The following is a 20318-nucleotide window of genomic DNA, read 5'->3' on the forward strand; positions in this document are numbered from 1 at the left end:
CTACTCCCCCATGTTTGCATTTGTTCAGTACAGCTGTTCAGTGAGTTCTGCCTTCCTGTCTATCCTCTGTCGGTGAGTTTGTCTCAAGAGGGGCACCCCTGCTGGGGTTAAAACTTATCCTATGTGGGGTATTTGCAAGCTATTGTGTAGCTGCCTTCCTACACGGAAGGCTTGGCACGCTCCTGTGGAGTCTTCTTCACAGAGGTTCTTCTTTGGCTTTCTGCTGTTATGCGACACACAAGTTGGCATCGCTCTATTGCACTTTCAGTTAGAGTTGGGGGTCTACGGTTGTCCATAGTACTAAAGAAGCATTGGTAGAGGTTTCCTACTGTGAGGCTTCTGCCTTGGCTGCCTTTCCCTGGGGCGTTTTTCAGCTTTTCTGTGCTCCTCTTTGTCCATGTTGGCTGCACTTCTTTTCGCCAGCCCTTGTCCCTTGGGACCCCATGTTCTGTTCTGTTCTGTTCCGGCACAGTTCTTCTGCGGCTGATGCCCTGCCATCGTATAGTGCCAGGACAGGGCTGCTGCGCTGCACACTTCTTCAGTGTTTGCGCGTAGTGTGGGTGCACCCTGGTATGTTTGCTATCATGGGGTGCCTGCGTTCTTTTTCTATTTATATGTGCTCTGTGCTCCTCCCACAGCAGGGTCACGCAGGCAACATTCCCTGCTGCAGTGTCTGTGGTCTTTGCCCCGGTCTGCTCATGGTGCGAGCTCTTGTGTGTGTGTCTGGCTTGCCGGATGCCCCTATTTTCCGGTTGCCTACCTGGTGATGCCTCCTTCAGATCTGGGCTGCTCCCGCTACCCTCCAGGGGGATTTTCCCTATACTTGGTGTGGTTCTGGCATCCACACTGTATGCTTGTGTATTTCTGTCTTCCACATGAATACCAGTCTTACTGTGGTCCTGTTCTGGGTGCTTCTGCTTGTTACCGTCCGCCATCTCACATGTCTTTGTGAAGGAGCGACTCCGTACTGGAGTGTGTTGTGTTTCTGGTAAATGACTGCACTTTCTGGCCATGGGTCGGCATCCTGTCAATGCTGTCCCACATATCTTAGCTGGTGCAGGTTCAACAGTGCCTTTTTTCACTGTTGTACATACTCGACCGGTATGCGCGGTCATACCGTTTTATCCTCTCTTTGGGTCTTGCTTCCTGTCGACACATCGGATCCTGCGGATCCATCGGTCCCTAGGCTCAGTTAATTTTCTTTTACGAAGCCATGGACTCTCACTTTCGCACCAGCATTTCTGGCTCTGTGCTTTCTTTCTCTCAACATGTTATACACACGGGGGGAATTCCCTGCTGTTCTTTGACTGCTTGTGGTGCCTTTACCTCCCATTTTTTTCCGTTCTTTTCAGAGCTTCTTGGTCTGGTGTTGGCTGCGCTGGTATTGATGTCCCCATTGTGTTTCTTCCCCTTGTTGACGGCTAAGTTCTCTCTGGAACTTGGTGGGGGTTCAGTCGCAGACCCGCTCTTCTATGGGTATGGCTTTGGTATCTGTTCTAAGTTCAGGAATCTGCAGCTAGATGTCTCTTATCAGATGGATGAGTTACTTACCTTCGGTAACGATGTATCTGGTAGAGACAGTCTAGCTGCAGATTCCTTAATGCCCGCCCATCCTCCCCCTTCTGCGATTACCTTTTCAGGTTGGGTTTTCTGCATTCGCCTCCCTCCTGGAGGCTTTGTCTTTCTGCGGGGTGACATCTTAAACTTCACTCCTCAACGGGATGCTTCATTTGGTTTTGCTTGCTCTACTGAACCCATTCTCGTGATTGTGCAGTATGCTCATGTGTCATGTGTCCTATACATCCCTACGCCCTAGGTCATCCGGTGTGGGGTCTACTCATGTTCTCTCCCCCCCACCTCCCTCTCAATCACCTTGGGGTCTCTTACCTCCCCTGCAGTCCATTGGTTTGAAGTCTATTGGCTCTGCCTCAGTCTATAGGTCCCTTATAAGGGATACAACATCCCTTTCTGGTGCTACCTTGTGGTGGATTGTCATTGCTTATGTGTTCCGGACTTGTTGCCCTTCACAGTTATATATTGTGGTTTGCAGACTTTCTGTCGTCTGCCATGATATTTTTTCAAATCATCTTCTGTCTCTGGAGAGGGTTTAGCCTTCGCTTTTGCAGGGTTGCTACTCAGAGCAGTGCTCTGCTCTTTCCCTTCACTATTTTTCAGTGTACAGTGCCTGGCACTGTCCTTTATGGTGCTGTTTTTCACCATTCAATTTCTTTTTAATTTTTTTCGCACACTGTTCCTATAATCTCACAGTTTTTGGTGGTAGCTCCACATTGTGGCGTGAAAAAGTTTCTCTGACGAAAACTGACATATGCGTGCCGGAAGGGACTTATATGGCTCCACTGAAGTCACGTCCGTGGACGATGTCAGGGCGGAGCCGTGTGGCGCTGTCTCCCAGCGCGCAGAGGTGCTAATGCAGAAAGTTTTCCGGATCCAGTCTGATGCCTAGGGATAGTTAAAGTTAAAGAATCTTCGGCTAGACTGTGTCTCTACCAGATACATCGTTACAGAAGGTAAGTAACTCGTCCTTTAGGAAAGTTCAGGAGAAAATAAGTACATTTCCAGAATTAAGAAACTTTAATCCCAAAGTGAAATCTATTCTCATCATAGATGCTAGTTTAAATGGTGTGGGAGCGGTATTACAACAAGGTGAAGGAGCTCTCAAAGAATGATGTTGTTCCTCTCCAGAAGTTTTAAGGGAACCAGAAACAAGTTACTCAGTTATAGGAAAAGAGGCACTGGCAGTATATTGGGCAGCAAGAAAACTCAAAAGATGTTCGTGGGGAGGAACATTTTAGATTAGAACAGACCACAAACCTCTGTGTAATGTATTTAAAAAAAAAAAAAGGGCAATTGATTCGGTCTCTTGCAGAATTACCAAGTGGGTGATTGCATTACACGAATAGGAGTTTGAAATAAAACATATTCCTGGTGTGGAAAAGATTGTTGCAGACTCGTTATCTAGACTAGTTACTATGGATGAAACACTGGACACGGATACATTTGATGATGAGGATAGGTTTGATGATGAAATGGTTTGGAGTATGGATACTGCGACAGTATCAGAAGAGAAACTGTGACTAGAATAGACTGATAGTGTGCTTCAGGAAGTACTTTACATCCCTACGCCCTGGGTCATCCAGTGTGGGGTCTACTCTTGTTCTCTCCACCCTCTCCTTCTCAATCGCCTTGGGGTCCCTTACCTCCCCGGCTGTCCATTGGTTTGAAGTCTGTTGGCTCTGCCTCAGTCTATTGGTCCCTTACAGGGGGATACAACATCCCTTTCTGGTGCTGCCTTGTGGTGGATTGTCATTGCGTATGCCTTTCGGACTTGTTGCCCTTCACAGTTATATATTGTGGGTTGCAGACTTTGTCTTCTGCCATGATGTTTTTTCAAATCATCTTCTGTCTCTGGAGAGGGTTTACCCTTCGCTTTTGCGGGGTTGCTTCTCAGAGCGGTGCTCTGCTCTTTCCCTTCACTTTTTTTCAGTATACAGTGCCTGGCACTGTCCTTTATGGTGCTGTTTTTCACCATTCAATTTTTTTCTTTTTCATCTTTTTCGCTCACTGTTCCTATACTGTCACAGTTTTTGGTGGTGGCTCCGCATAGTGGTGCGGAAAAGTTTCTCCGACGAAAACTGACGTCTGCTCGCCGGAAGGGGCTTATATGGCTCCAATGACGTCACGTCCGTGGACGATGTCAGGGCGGAGCCGTGCGGTGCTGCCCCCGGCGTGCAGAGGTGCTGCTGCAGAAATTTTTCCGGATCCAGTCTGATGCCTGGGGATATTCGAAGTTGAAGAATGTGCGGCTAGACTGTGTCTCTACCAGATACATCGTTACTGAAGATAAGTACCTTGTCCTTTAGGAAAGTAAGAGAGAAAAGAAGTCAAGCTCCAAAATTAAGAAACTTTAATCCCAAAGGAAAATCTATTCTCATCATAGATGCTAGTTTAAATGGTGTGGGAGCGGTATTACAACAAGGTGAGGGAGTGCTCAAAGAAGGATGTTGTTCCTCTCCAAAGTGTTAAGGGAAACAGTCATAGGAAGAGAGGCACTAGCAGTATATTGGGCAACATGAAAACTCAAAAGATGTTCGTGGGTAGGAACATTTTAGGTTAGAACGGACCACAAACCTCTATGTGAGGTATTTAAAAAAAATAAAAAGGCAATTTATTCAGTTTCTTACAGAATTACCAAGTGGGTGATTGCATTACACGAATAGGAGTTTGAAATAAAACCTATTCCTGGTGTGGAAAAGATTGTTGCAGACTCGTTATCCAGACTAGTCACTATGGATGAAACACTGGACACGGATACATTTGATGATGATAGGTTTGATGATGAAATGGTTGGGATTATCAGGGAACGTCCTAAAGCTCCTTAGCAGGAATTTGCTTTGTACATACTAGGTCCTAATCAAGGTGTGGTGGCGATAGGCATGTTTTCCAGGTGGCCTGAAGTTTGTTTTACGTAGGGCATTGAGACCAAATGTGTGGTAAGGTTTTTGAGAGGTTTGGGGAGGAAGGTTTACAGCGAGTGATACGTACCGACAATAGGGTACTTTTAGTCTCTCACGAGATGGAGAGATTCTTGTGTGACTGTGGAATAAGACATGCATAGTGTGTTATACAATCCCGAAACCAATGGGATGGTAGAACGCTTCAGTAGGGTTCTGAAAGAAACCATACATTTGGCAAAGGATAATGGCCTGAATTGGAAAGAAGAATTTAACAAAAGTGGTGACTTTCAGATTTACCTCACACTTTGCAACTGGGAAAACCCGTTTTGATCTGTTTCATGGAAGAGCTCTTAACATTTTAGTAGTTCCTAGCTGGGTAAATGATGCCATGGGAAAAATTGTAGTTACCCATGGATGACAACTGGAAATTGAAAGAGGAAAGAAAAGTAGCGGCTTGTATGAAATTTCAACAGAAGAAATTTGTTAAAGTTGTAGTGAAGGTTGGTGACTGGGTTAGGATAAAAAGATCTTGTGGAAAAGAGGGGATTGTGAGATATTCTAAGGCAATAAGAATGCCTAACTTTTCACTAACGGAATCTGAATAGAGTAGTTCCATTTAAAGGAAAGTTGGATGCTGCAGGTAAACCGGAGATTCTCACTCCATTAACTAATGAAAGGAATACTAGTTTGAACAAAGTTTCAAAGAAAACGAAGAACATTCCTGATGGTATGGTGTGCAAAAGATCTCTTAGAGTAAAACAAAAAACTCCTGGCTATTTAAAAGGAGTATGTGACTGTAATATGAATAACCTCTTAGGTTGTTGTAAGGTTTCATCCAATTCGATGTATGTTGGGATAGTTAAAATTGCATGATTATTGTATCTACTTTCATCTATGTATTGTTTATACAACTTTATAATTTTATTAACCCGTTTACCACAAGCTTGCTTAATATAATAAGGGATGTGTGTAATATGCTGATTACTTTGTGCAGTAAAATGTGGTGGAGTGTACTGAGGGAGATGCCAGTTGGACCTGAGAGGATGAAGTGGCTGGATGGATGAGGTCTTCTATGTAAATAATCAACCTCCTGCTAATCATCAGCTACTGTTTGGAGTGATCTCTCATGGCGAGGGCACCTTGTTACATTTAGGCTCTTGCAGGAGTGAACTAAAACGAGAGATTTTGGAAGTTTACAAAGGCAAACATGACCTGGGAGGAAATGTTCTCACCTGGAGTCAGGGCATTACAGGGTCTAGTAACTTCCTATCCTGCGAATTGAATTTTATAAACTTGCTGGAACAAGAACTTTATCCTTCAGGGTCACAATGACATAGACAATCACTCTAGATGAAATATTGTAAGGATTGAGAGGGCAGGGTGAGGTGCTGAAGGTGGAGACATTTAGGGGTATTTGCATTGACTCTTTAAGTGATTTCAATAGAGAATGCAAAATTTGTGAAGGGGACATGGACTTTCTCACTATGCAACACCTCAATTTCAAACGTTCTACTCGCATACCATTTTAAGGACAAGGACTATGCAGCAATCAACTCCATGCCAAAATACCTTTCATGGGAAAGAATTAGCTAAGGTACAATATGTTCTTCAGCCCCCTGAACGTGTCTCACTCATTCCTCCCTGGCCACAAATCACCAGTAGGGGACAGATTAAAGTGTTACCTCAAGTGCTGGCAGTAGCACTAAATAAATGAGAGCACAAAAAGAACACCCATATCTGCTCCTCAAAGAAGTCATAAAAATGTTGTGATACTTGGTATAGGCAAGTACGCCACTTGTTCAATGCTGCTGTTAAACCTGTACACAAAAACCTGTGATTTCAAAGGTAATAAGTATTGCAATACCATGTAAAAATGTATTAATACACTTGGTTTTAAAGATGTCACTCATTACAGATTAGCTGTATCTCTGATGTATGAGACTTGGAACTTGTGAATAAAAGCATCTGAAGTGTGCATAAAGCTTATAATGCAGTTAGATTGCTTTTTTTTTTAAATCTAGGATAATTTTCACTGACTGGGTTCATCTGCTTTTTTGTTATTAAAGATTGACTTTGTGTAATCCTCATTAAATCAATTGTAAATTGAAGTTCTGCCAGAGACTTGTTTTAATTACCAGATTTGTTGGCTATAGCATTTCTTCTCAAACAATATTATGCTAATATCCAAATGTTTTGAATATTTTTCAGAGCCCAACTTACTGAGTGGTACAGCCCACAGTGTGAACAAGCGAGGCGTAAAGAGGCGGGACCTAGACATTGAGGAGTTGAGGGAGATCCTGTCGCCAGTGCTTCCTTTCGTCCGTATAGAACACATTTTGCCTGTGAACAGCGAAGTACTGAGTGATGCTGTAAGTTCTGTGCCCCTAATGGTGAATTCTGTGCGACTTAAGAGTGATATCTGTTTGACATTTTTTTTGTGGTACATTTCGCAAAAATATGTTTTCACTTAAATAATGAATGAGCGATATGATGATTAATTCCAAAAGTGTTGCAATTTTGAGTTGCCTTTTACTATGGTTTTGCCCCATTTTTAGGTTGAGCTTTCGAGACCTCTTGTACATACTTCAGTATATCCTTCATATATTTTAGTATAGCCATCTTTGTGGGCTTACTGCTTTTAATTTGGTTTTTTTGTGTCCTTTAAAAATCCTTGCCTGCTAGTGGTAAAACTTTCCTATTTGTTCCTCCTTTTCACTCCATGGAGCAATGTCCCAGCATTTGTACCCTTCCACTTGTCTCACTGTAGCATTTGTTAAGGGAATACTTTTCCATTTCTCTAAGAGCGTTTGACCAGAGCGATGTTTACCTGCTCGTGTTATTGTTTGCCTGTTCTCCCACTTCTATTTATGTAAACAGGGCTGTGTGGTAGCGGTCTAGTTGTTCCGGAGACGGAACAGGAAGCAGCTAGGCAGGAAGCGGAAGGCGGCCATGTTGTTTGCTGGCGCCGACCGCGATAAGAGTCACGCAGACCCGGCGCTCCGAATAAATACCTTACTTTAAAATCTAAACGGTGTCAATCATCATCATTACAATGGCGACGAGTCGGGATCTCTAAAGACCCGCGCAAACACACGCTACCTCGGCGATCACAACCGCATTGAGCGTGAGACACAGAATGAACCCCGGAGCGTGGCAGAGGAGCTGGGACCAGTGAAGTTGGCGCGAAGGTGAACCACCACGTCCCCATGCCAAGCAACGGACAGCCAGCCAGCCAAGCATAGTGCACCACCCTACCAAGCTGAAATAAAAACGCCCAGAAAAACGCCCAGACAGCAGAGAGCACCAAAGGACAGTGAGGGACCACTGCTGACAACTAGGAGGGCACGGCAGTGTGTGCACGGCGGAGGAACATCACCTGGTGACCAGGTACCCGGGCAGAGTGACACACGCTGGCGCAAAACGCAGGCCCATCACGTCCAGGGACGGTAAGGGCAAGGCAGGCGACATCCGACACCACTAGGGGCACGCTAGTGGAGGAGAGTGAAGAGGAGAACGGGGGAGACGAAGGAGTGGAGCAGGACGCTCCGGGCAGTCCGACCAGGCAGGCGAACGCCGCATCTACTGAAAGGAGGAACGCACCAGCCATGGCGAACCCGAGCAATTCCCTCACGCAGCTAGTGCCATTCCTTACGAAGAGCGGGGAACCTGAGAGAAAATGGGAGGACTGGAAGAGGTACTTCCTAAATTACCTGGAAGCATTAGAAGAGGAGGGCGACACTCCATTCACAAGCAAAAGGAAAAAGAAAATTTTGCTCCACAATTTAGGCCCAGAAGGGCTCAGGATCTACGACACCATTGTGAAAGGTGAGAGGACGGCGGGGGACGCGGAAGTGTTTGATCACGCCATTGAGGATTTAGACGCACATTACAGACCAGTGGTGTGTGTCGCAATTGACAGGTTCAATTTCTTTCAGAGAAAGCAGAAAAATGGAGAATCGGTGGACGAATACGTGGTTGCACTGAAGAAGTTGGCCATCACCTGCAAGTTTGGAGCCCTACATGATGAACTTGTCAGGGACCAAATAATTATGCATACCACCAGCTCTCACATTCAGGAGAAGCTGTGGGTCAACGGCGACGCTCCCCTCAAGGAGATCTGGGCGATGGTAAAGAAGGCCGAGTTGTCGAAGAGGTGTGCTCAGGCGGCGAAGAGAGAAGCCCAAGAATCTCAGGCGGTGTGCAGAGTGATGACGCCCAACAGGAATGATCGATGGAAACAGAGTGATGCGAGGAGGAACCAAGGAGGTAGCAGAGCAGAGTTCAATGCAAGACCGCAGTTGGACGGCAGGACACACAAAGCGGGTAAAGCACAGTGTTACCGGTGCGGCAGCAGCTCTCACTTGGGCAACGACAAGGCATGCCCCGCCTTCAGGGCCAAGTGCTCCTACTGCAACATATTCGGACACTATGAGAAAGTGTGTCGCAGGAAGCCCAAAAGCGCAGTGGTGCGGCTGGTGGACCAAGAGCAAGGAGGAGATCCCAGCGACCAGGAAAGTGCAGTGGAAGAGGAGGAATTCCTCTACATCGACGTACAGATTTTGGAAATGGATGGCTCCAACACGGATAGACCCAGACTTGACATGCACATAGGGGGAGTACCCCTGGAGATGATTGCGGACAGTGGGGCACCTATATCTATAATCCAGAGACGGGTGTGGGAGAAAGATTTCGCACCCATTCTCAAAGACACTTTGTTACCCATGGATGTGAGACCGGTAACGTACACCGGACAAAATATTCCCATGCTGGGCTATTGTCCACTCATGTTCGAATTTAGAGGCCGGCAGGCGCAATGTAAACTGTATGTGGCCGAGAAAGGCCCATCTGTACTAAGTTGGAAGGACCAAGGGGCATTGGGAATTCAACTCAACCCGGGTGGCATAGAGAAAATTCTACTGATGGACATGGAAGTCAAGGAGAATGTGCAGTTGTGGCGGGCAACGTATCCGAGAGTCTTCAACGGGCAGATTGGTGAGCTGAGCAAATACACGCATCTCATCAAACTCAAAGAAGGAGCAGTGCCGGTAGTGCACAAAGTGAGGAACATCCCGTTCCGCAGCAGAGAGGCGGTACAAATGGAATTGGAAAGGCTGGAGAGGGAAGGCGTCATCAGAGCAATTGAGAGTGCGGAATGGCTATCTCCCCTGGTCGTTGCCCAGAAGCCCAACGGCAAGGTACGTCTATGTGTAGACCTGAGAGAATTAAATAAGAACATTGTCGTGGATAAATTCCCTCTTCCGCGCATCAATGAGATGTTGGCTAAAACTAAGGATGTCACATGGTTTTCCACGGTGGACCTATCATCCGCCTACCATCAAGTGAAGCTTCACCCATCGTGCACACACCTCACCTCCTTTATCACGCCATTTGGGTGTTATGAGTTTGTGAGGATGCCGTTCGGCCTTGCCTCGGCAGCGGCCGTATTCCAGAAAATAATGCACAAACTGTTGAAAGACCTGAAGGATGTCCTTTTCTTCCAAGATGACATTTTAGTGATGGGGAAATCAATGCATGATCACAACGCAAAGCTTCACAAGGTGCTACAGAAGCTGCAGGATAATGGGTTGACGGCTGAATGGTCCAAGTGCAGTTTGGGAGTTCAGTCTGTCACATATCTCGGTCATGAGATTAGTGGACAGGGAATAACACCCAAGAAGGCAAACATCAGAGCCATCGAAGAGGCACCCACTCCAGAAAAGAAGGAGGATGTTCGGTCATTCTTAGGAATGGCTGAGTATTACAGCAAGTTCATCCCACAGTTCGCAACCAAGACACACTTTATGAGACAACTGCTCAAGGATAGAAACAGGTTCCAGTGGAGTAAGGAAGAGCAAGCAGAGTTCGATGCACTCAAACGAGAAATGAGCACTGCTATTCCCCTCAAGGGCTTCGATCCCAGAGCTGAATCCGTTCTCACCACGGACGCAAGTGACCGAGGCCTAGGGGCAGTCCTGATGCAGAGGGAGGATTCAGGTGTGATGTCTACGGTCAGCTTTGCCTCCCGTTCGTTGACGCCTAGTGAGGAGAAGTTCAGCGTGGTGGAGAAGGAAATGCTGGCTGTAGTCTGGGCAGTGGAGAAATTCAGGCAGTATCTATGGGGGGCCAAGTTCCTTGTCAAAACGGACCACAAGCCATTAGTTCGTGTCCTGACGTCGAGCGGACATGATCATGCCACACCCAGAATCGCCAAGATGACCCTCCGATTATTGGATTTTGTCTATGATGTTGAACACATACCAGGGCCCCAGAACAAAGTGGCTGACTTTCTTAGCAGGGCGGCGGCCATGGACGAGGCACAGAATGAGGAAAAGAATGAATGGGAAGGATATATGGTAGCAACCATTCAGGACACTGAGGAAGTAATAAGTGCCCAAGACTGGGAAAGTGCCTACAAAGAAGACACGGATCTGGAAGCAGTGAAAGGTTACGTGACACATGGCTGGCCTGAGAAGAGACATTTGAAGGAGGAGTTGAAAAGGTACTGGGAAGTTCGGGAGGAGCTGTCTATAGCGGACAACCCGGTGTTCCTACTCCGTGGTGACAAGGTGGTACCACCCCAGAGCATATTGGAACGGCTGATGTCCTTACTCCATGAAGGGCACCAAGGGATCACGAAGACAAAAGCATTGGCCAGACAGGCATACTGGTGGCCTGCCATTGATGCACAAGTTGAACGGCACGTGCGCAACTGTGAGTCCTGTGCCAGGGCTGACAAATCTCAAAGCATGCTCAGGCCGCCATTGGGAAGATTTCCTATTCCGGAAGGTCCATGGGAAATGTTATCGGTGGACATAATGGGGCCGGTCCTGGACAAAGATGGTACTCCGAAGTATGTACTAGTGGCAATTGATAAGTATTCCAAGTGGCCGGAGCTGCAAGTATTGGAACAGGTGGACACTGAGGCGGTGATACGTTTTTTGCGCACCACGTTTGTCAGCGAGGGCATCCCAAGGATCATCACCTGCGACAATGGTCCCCAGTTCACGTCTGAGAAGTGGATCGCCTTTACCAGCAGGAATGGCATTGAAGTGAAACACTCCCCGATCTACCACCCCGCTGGAAATGGACAGGTGGAGCGCTTCAACCGGGTGATAATGGGCACCATACAAGCAGCGATTGAAGATGGCCTAGATTGGGAAAGAGAGTTGGAAAAAATGATTTGGGCATATCGCATTACACCCGGAAGTACGGGCTATAGCCCCTTCAAGATCTTAAGAGGCAGGGAAGCATTCACCAAAGACAATGCGGCCTGGAAGAAATTGGTGGTGCAGAGCAAGTGGTCACTAGCGGTGGTAAGAAAGAACCTAGAGAGAGCACAGGACATATACACTGTGCATTACAACAAAAGGAGGAACACGCGCAGTACGGAATTGGACAAAGGAGAGTGGGTGAGGGTTAAACTCGCCATCAAAAAGAAGAAAGGAGAAAGTAAGTTTTCTCCACCCCTCAAAGTAGTGGAGCCATACTCCCGATCTGCACTGCTGAGCGACGGAAAGGTATGGTCTATGGACAGAATGGCCAGGTGCAGCAAGATAATGAAATGGGAGGAGGAGATAGAAGAAGGAGCGGAACAGGTCATTGAAGAAGGAGAAGGTGAAGTGAGTGTGAGACAGGAAGAGAATGTCGGAGGAAGTGGAGAGAGACAAGGAGAGAACGTCGACGCGGCTGATGGGAGATCTGCAGGTGAAGGAAGAGAAAGGGGGAAGCCAACAAGAGAAGGAAACAGAAGAGAAGGAAGTGGTGAGAAGAGAGAGAGAGACAGAGAAGAGGAAAGCAATAGAGAACTAAGAGATAAAGGTATGATGGAAGGTGAGAGGAAGGAAGAGAGAATGGAGACTCGTGCAGGAAGAAAAACCAAGGTGCCGGAGAGATTCAAAGATTTCGTGATGGACTAGAAGTAAGACATTGTAAATTGTTGTGTGATTAAAAGGGGGGAGATATGTGGTAGCGGTCTAGTTGTTCCGGAGACGGAACAGGAAGCAGCTAGGCAGGAAGCGGAAGGCGGCCATGTTGTTTGCTGGCGCCGACCGCGATAAGAGTCACGCAGCCCCGGCGCTCCGAATAAATACCTTACTTTAAAATCTAAACGGTGTCAATCATCATCATTACAGGCTGTACTTGTTATCTCCTCACATTTGCTGTGCATTCAAAGAACGAGATCAAATGCCAAACACAAGGTAATTTTCTTTCCCTGACTTTAAAGAGGATTTCCCCATCCCCCGAACCCCTCCTGCGTTGCTGCTTGACAGATTTTTGCTGTCGTTTTTTCTTTCACACTGATTTCCAGCCTCTTAATTTTGGTAATTTTAGTAGCCTGTGGTCCTGGTCTGCAAAATGTTACATGACAGCGACATCTTGTGGTGAAAGGAAGAAAGCACACGATGTGGCTACACCAACAGTCTGACAAAACAAACTTTCGGCATACACCGAACAGTGGCTCTAAAGTTACTACAAAAATTACAACGAGGGAAATACGGAGCTTCTAGCGCACTTCACTAGTGAGAGAAAGGCAAAGAAAAGACACTGCGACTGAGAGATTAAAAGCCAACACTAAAGCAAAAGTTATTTTACACATCCTTCTCTCGTGGCTGTTATTCCCGTGTGACATTTCTGCTTAACCTCTTGAGCGCTCATAACGAGCTCAGCTCGTCATGAGCCACGGCGCTCCGGTGCATGACCGCGCCCGTTAGATGGAACGCTGGCACTCTGGGCTGATTCCCCTGCTGTGCTGAATGTTCCATTGGAACGGGCGCGGTCTGCTCGTCATGAGCACCGGAGCGCCGTGGCTCATGACGAGCTGACCTCGTCATGATCATGGGGGCGCTGTACGTGCCCCGCCCCCCAGCACAGCGGGGAATCCCGCCAGCGGCGAAGGGGTTAAGCCATCTCTCCTGAGAGACAGTGTATGCAGTCGACATAACCAGTGCTTTAAATGGGAAAAAATAAGTGCAGGTACTCATTAAAATGCGCTAGAGGTGTAGTGAGTGGGCGGGGCTAGGGGCGGGGCTAGGGGCAGGACATGATGATACTTAACGACTTCTATAATAGTTGCAGCACACACCAAAACACATGATAAATGTGGTTATATAAACAAAGCAGGCTAAATCATTACATAAAATGAAAGAGAAATGCAATAATATGTTAACATTTACTTTTTTTGCAATATTTGCACCTTCTTAATGCCATACTGTTAATTGCTGTTTAGCACAATACTATATATTTTTGAGCAAGTGAGTAGGAAGAAACTGAAAATACCCCACTTCAAACCTAAGCTCTTATGGCACGAAGCAAATCATCATGACCCTCCCCATAAGATATCTCTTGTCTCTTCCATCGATCTATCCATTCATCCTTTCATCCAACCATTTACCTGCTGATGTTCACCATTTACCGTTTACATTCTGTTGTCTATTCAGTTTTTCATCCATCATTCAGTTGATTTTCACCATTCCGTCTGTCCACCCTTCATATCCAAACCTATCCATCCCTCCTTAAACCTATCCATTAATCTTTTCACTCATCCATCTCTTTATACACCTTTTCACTCACCCATCAATCCTTTCGCTCATCTATCCATCAACACTTTCACTCCTTAATACCATCCGCCCTTTCATTCCATCTACCCTTTCACTCAATCCCTCCTTTCACTCATCCATCATCCACCCTTTCATCCATCTCTACCTTTCATTCATTCATCCAATATTTAACTTATCCATCCACCCATTGTCGGCCCTTATATCCAATCATCCACCCTCTTTCACCCATCCATTCACTCATCCATCCATTCATCTGCACATCCACCCTTGCTCACTCATTCACCCATCCACTCACTAACCAACCCTCCCTACTACGTTATTTATGAACCTTTGTCGCCGAGCAGACATGTACACACAAAGGGCCACCCATTTTCTTTAAAATACCTCCTGAGAGTGTCTTGATTCTTTCTCTCTCACTTTTTTCTTACAAAAAACAGGCTTACAAATGCAGGCAAACAGACGAACATAAGCAGACACACAAAAGATTTTGGTATGTTAAAAGCCATGTTATACTCTTCAGTATGGCTTTTTTAATTGCCACTGCCAGGGGATTGCCAGGATTCCTCTGTTTACGCAAATGCAGAGGATGGTGTGAATGTGTTGACAGCTCAGGACCAGAATGGACCCCAGTCAGAGCTGCCAAGGTTTCAGATTTCTATGTGTGACATTTTCATATTTTCATTGTAATTATGAGTGACATTTCAACGATGTGAGTGACACTTTCTCACTAGCAAAATGAGGGTATCCTATAAATATAAAAAAAATTACACATTTGAGATTGCTTATGTGTGACATTTTCATAGAGTCAGTGGATTTACGAGAGTCAGGCAACAACTAGATGTGTAACATTTAGAGTGGCACATTCTTGCGAGCATAACCATGGTATGAAGTCAATGGAAGTAGACAAATACCATTTGCAAGGCACTATGCCGTGCTGGAGCCCTAATCATTTTTGTAACAAACAGTTTAAATGTCAGCAGCAGGAGAATATTAAATGATCTCTTTATTGCTGTACGAACGATCCACAGAGGAGCTGCTGGCTGGCACTGCGGGGATCGCTAGCCTGTCTCTTCTTCAGAGAGTCAGACAGCGAGCTCTGATGCAGTGTCTCTGCTTGTGCCACCTGCTCCCACTATGAGACTCACGATGGCGTGGTGAGTCTGGGGCAGAAGTCGGGCTCTACTGGGCACAGCAATAACAGGAGGAGGTGAGCAGGTGATTGATTCTCGAACACCGGCTTCCTCCTTCTACTCCAGGCAGCAGGGTAATTTCATGGGTGCACTGGGGCCCGGCTGGCAGGCAGGAAATGAAACATCCTGCCACAGCATTGGCATATAAGAAGCAGACCGGCCAATGGAGGCCTTTGGAAGGTAAGCGCCTCAATGCAGAAAACGGATTAGCCCTCCAGGGGCCACTTCAATCGCATTGTCTGGGTATTAACACTCACATCAAACCGACAGGACGTGTGAGATTCCGCTGCCCTTTTGTCTGATAACATTTATGTTCAAAGTGTTACCCTGCACTGACTTACTTTTCACTTATCACTACCTGAAGGTCGGCGCTTTGAAAATCACACGCGCACACTAGCAGGTAAAATGAATCCTGACCCACCTCTTTCAAGCACAGCATGACGGCGAGCACCGGACATTATCCACAAGAGCTGTGCTGAATAGTTCAGCTGGGGCTCTGATGGGTGGGAGGGGGCTGCAGAAGCGGCGCCTCGGCTGCCAGTGACATGTCCCACTCCGGCTCACCAGCACAGCCACGAGTCTACCTTTTTATGAGTACCGGTACTCTCCTTTTGAAGAAGAGAAGTGCCGGTACTCAAAGTGATAAATTTAGGAAGTGCCGGTACTCAGTACCAGTGAGTACCGGCCCATTTAAAGCACTGGACATAACAGTTACGAAAGCAAGCAGCTGCACAAGACCTTGGCAGCTCAAAAATTGGGAGCTATGCGGAAATAAGCTTGCTTAATAAAAATGATAAATATGCATGGGGCTACCAGTGTTGCCAGGGAATAATTTGTCTTTAATGACATTTTGTGTCACATAATTTGCTCTTCCTTGATGCATAATTTAAGCGCTTTGAGCCTCACAAGGGGCAGGTGAGTTCTATATAAAGAAAACACAATATAGTTAATCAGTAAACGCTGCAACATAATTTGGTCCTCTATTGGCCTCGATTAATTTATACTACACTTGTTGCCTATTTTATTTGAGCTCACAACAGCCAGGATGATGTGGAAAACTTCGCAAATTTCTGCAGCGCGTGCTGGACTCATGGAGCCATATTCATGTCTGTGAGCACAAACTCACTCTGTGGACTTCCCCTGTACAATGCGTTATGAAACCATCTCCCATTGTCAATGCATGGTTTAAACACTTCACTGGAAGGATCAACAACAATGCAATTGATGCTGATAATTATTCCCATTAGTGTTATTATTAATGTAATTAGGTTCAGCATATGACATTGCACAACAATGAGTATTTCTGTGACCATAAGGAGGTCTCTTAAGCCCGTGTAACTTTGGCGTAACTTGTAGTATTGTCATCCACCCGAATTATGTGATTCTGCAGCTTTGGTGTTTTCTGCATAGACATGGATTCCCCACATAATCCATTATCTGCTTCCTAATTTGCAGATTTCAACTAAATAAAAGGCTTGATTCTACCTCCAGCTAGGATCAAACTTTACTAAAGCATGACAACGTGTTTTGTCATGCAGTGGAAGGCCTTTGGCAAAGACGAACTGGTCAACTTTTGGTTGCTTATTGCTAGATTTTGGTGATAAACTGGTGCTAATGGGGTTGAAAACTTTTTCCCAGTGAGTTTGTAACGTGTAATAACATAATGCATCATGCTATCACAAAAAATTCATTTTTTCTTGCTACATAATTTGTTTCTCCCTTGTCACATAATTCCAATGGCCCTGTGCATGACTAAGGCAGAAAATATTTTCTGTACGATCGGTGTGATCGCATGGCATGTCTGTAATTCTAGAACTTCATACCCTGCCAACATAGGGCGAACACTGATGAATTTAACCCAGATCTGTGACTGAAAGTGAGTGTCTGAAAAGTTTCAGCGCTCTGTCCATCTCCTTGTGCTTGCTTTGTTCTCCCAAAGTTTGCAGGGTATGTCCAGACGTGGGTCCCTTGCTCACTTTGCCACTGGATTCAAGCTAGCCTGGCTGATGAGGGGTGCTACCCTGAAACTTGTCCCAGGATGCTTGTGTCTGATTCAGGGAAGACTTGGCTTGGCAGTTCGGGCTGCACTGTTCCCATGAGGCACAGGGTCAAGACTGATTTGCATATGCCTGGGTCTGTACTGCGGTTGTGAAGTGAGCTAAAGAACAATGATGGATTCAACCCAGATCTGTGACTGGGGGTGAGTGTCTGAAAGGTTTCAGCGCTCTGTCCACCATCTCCTTGTTTGCTTTGACCCTACTTATATACAGGAAGCAACAATCCTTTGTTCCGACCATGGTCTCCTACTCGAAAAATTTGCATTTGGTTTCTTTAGATAACTAGTGTAAATCTTATTTCAACAACTGTTTGTTTAAACTCAATCTAAGTGTTTTGTGGGAAAGCTCTTCTGTTCAACGCCTGAACTTTGATTTTCAGGTTCCACATGGTGAAACTCCAGTGTTATCCTTTCCCAGCCCTCATCTTTCAGACATCTGTTAACTCACTTGTTCGATGGCATGTGTGGCTGTAGTTACACATACTCTGCATACTCTTACCATCTTGTGTTGGGTTGGAGTTGTGTAAACTTGTTTTTTAGGTCTCGCCTCGCGGAGCGAGACTATAGGGGCTTAAACAGACTTTACCTAGACTGGCGATTTGATGCTGTGCCCGCACGCTTTTAGGTCAATGCGCAAGCGCATTGACCTAAAATGCGCGTGCACAGCATCAAATCGTCAGCCATCTGTTCCCCAGCAGCTCTTCCCGCTCCGCCCCACAAGCTTCCCCCAGCGTAGGCTCTGCCTCAGCCGCACTCCTCCCACACCTTTGAAGTGAAGCTTAGCTTCACTTCAAAGGCCCCTGCTGCTTCACACTATTCACTCTCCCTCATCGCCGCTCTCCCCGCTCCGCCCCCTGCTGCGGCCGTGTCGCATTTCTCCTCCCCCTCCCCACAGCAATGCCCTCCGTCTTGTTTTCATGCTTGTCTTCTCTTCACCTTGTCTCCCTTTCCATCTGCTTTCGCTCTGACCATTACTGCTTGCCGCAGCGGGGTAGATTTGCTTTATCAGTATGTCTGGACGCTTTCCCACTGCTGTGCTTAATGTTTATTCAATTTGTAAAGTGTGTTAACAATGATACAAAAAACATTTGCCTTTCTCATCTGATTCTGAAAATGTTGCTACAAACTGCTATGGTACAAGTGCAATCTACGTAGTTCATCCCTTACATTGTGTGACTGGTGCTGCTAATTTTCCCCATTGTTGTCAACAAATGTGGAACTCGCATTGAGAAAGGGTCATTCATTGTGTATCAATGGCGCATCCGCGCATGCAAGCTGCGTGTTTCTTCAAGGGCCTCTTGCACGATGTGCGCATTATTAGAACGCTTGAAATACCTGCTAAAAACGTGTTTTCCCAAAATTAATTGCGACCATGTGTCCAAAGCGAAAAAATAAAATGTATCTAAATAAAAAAAAATGTAAAAACAGATCCCAAAACCTCATGGGCACAGGCACAAAAACGAACACAGGTACTACACCGCAAACTCGTGCAGGTTTTGATAATATAGCCCCTGATGTTTTCTGAATTGCTTTTTATGTTCGTTCAGATTAATAGTAGTGCACATTTTATAGCCCATCCACCTCTAGGCGCTCTTCGGCATATTCATCAGGTTTCTATGTTTTGCTTTAAATAATCTTTATTAGCGTTGCAGTGGAAATATTGTTCACAAAGTTCCATGGTGTTTGCGTTGGAATAATACATGAAAGGCTTAATATCCGAAAAAAAAGGAATTGCAAATGTGTAAGGCCGAGTTTTCCTTGTTTTAAACGTGGGCAGAATTAGAAAGGATGCTTTGTTTTAGAAAGCTGCTTTCGCCACTCACGAGTTTCATTAACGCACAAGCGGCAGCTGGGTAGAGGTGGTCTTCAAGACATTCTAAAGCTGCAGAGATGTGGCTGATAAGTTTCCATTGCGTCTCACCCACAAACCCTTTACAGTACTTCCGTTAATTAGTTTAGTGGGGAACATCAAAAGGAAATGTCACCATGTAAAGGAAATGTCACCATGTAAATGTATTTATTGTTATTTAGCGCACTCCCCCGGAGAATAGGCAATTTGGTAGCCTTCCGTATTGCAAGCGTCCTGGTTTAGCGCTTTTGCTGCCATTTCTCTGCCAAGCGCCTCCCTGCTGCTCTAACTTTCCCGCCCCTACCAGGACTGATGCAACGTGCAAGTGCCAGCACACCTCTTCCACAGCCGCTCTGGGGACCCCGAAAGATAGTAGCACGTGGGAAACCTTAGCAGGATGAACAGGCAGAGCACCGAGGTCTTCCATAGCTGCTGAAAATGACGAAAGGGGGGACCATCAGCGCCGTGGTCTCCTAGTTTAGACTTCACATTGTTATGCCATTTGCCCATTCTTTCTGATGCATCCATCAACTGTATCAGGATGACCTTGCACTAAAGCCTTTCCTACTGCCCCGGATGCCACACCCACGTAACCAGTGGTCACACTTTTCCCGTTGTTTTTATAATATGTTTATTTACACATTACTGCAGGCACCGCTTTTCCATGCCGTACAGCTAATCTTTCAATACGGAGTGTCTGTTCAGATTTCACTTTTTGAGACATCCCTTACGAGTGACAGCTTTCAGAGCAGGTTGCTTAAAACTCACGGTTGTTCCCCATATCGTAGATAATACTCGCTACATTCACCATTTGCTACGCATGATATCTACCGCCCGGATTTTTTCTATCTCACCCTCACACCCACCCCTTCACCCTCACACACCCCCTCACCCCCACATCCCCTCACCCCCACATCCCCTCACCCCACATCCCCTCACCCCCACATCCCTTCACCCCCAGACACCTCCTCACCCCCAGACACCTCCTCACCCCCAGACACCTCCTCACCCCCAGACACCTCCTCACCCCCAGACACCTCCTCACCCCCAGACACCTCCTCACCCCCAGACACCTCCTCACCCCCAGACACCTCCTCACCCCCAGACACCTCCTCACCCCCAGACACCTCCTCACCCCCAGACACCTCCTCACCCCCAGACACCTCCTCGCCCCCAGACACCTCCTCGCCC

The 20318-nt window shown here is 46.3% G+C and overlaps 1 protein-coding gene across 1 annotated transcript in view; it reads left to right on the top strand.

The window, feature by feature from the left end:
• BTBD7 (BTB domain containing 7) overlaps nucleotides 1-20318 on the top strand; it is a 464036-nt gene that overhangs the window by 268740 nt on the left and 174978 nt on the right. The window contains exon 6 of the mRNA XM_078660088.1: nucleotides 6684-6844. Within this exon, the coding sequence (XP_078516214.1) occupies nucleotides 6684-6844 (161 nt within the window). The remainder of the gene's footprint in view (nucleotides 1-6683; nucleotides 6845-20318) is intronic.

The sequence above is a fragment of the Lissotriton helveticus genome, chromosome 9 (assembly GCF_964261635.1).
Source record: "Lissotriton helveticus chromosome 9, aLisHel1.1, whole genome shotgun sequence".
Lineage (NCBI taxonomy): Eukaryota > Metazoa > Chordata > Amphibia > Caudata > Salamandridae > Lissotriton > Lissotriton helveticus.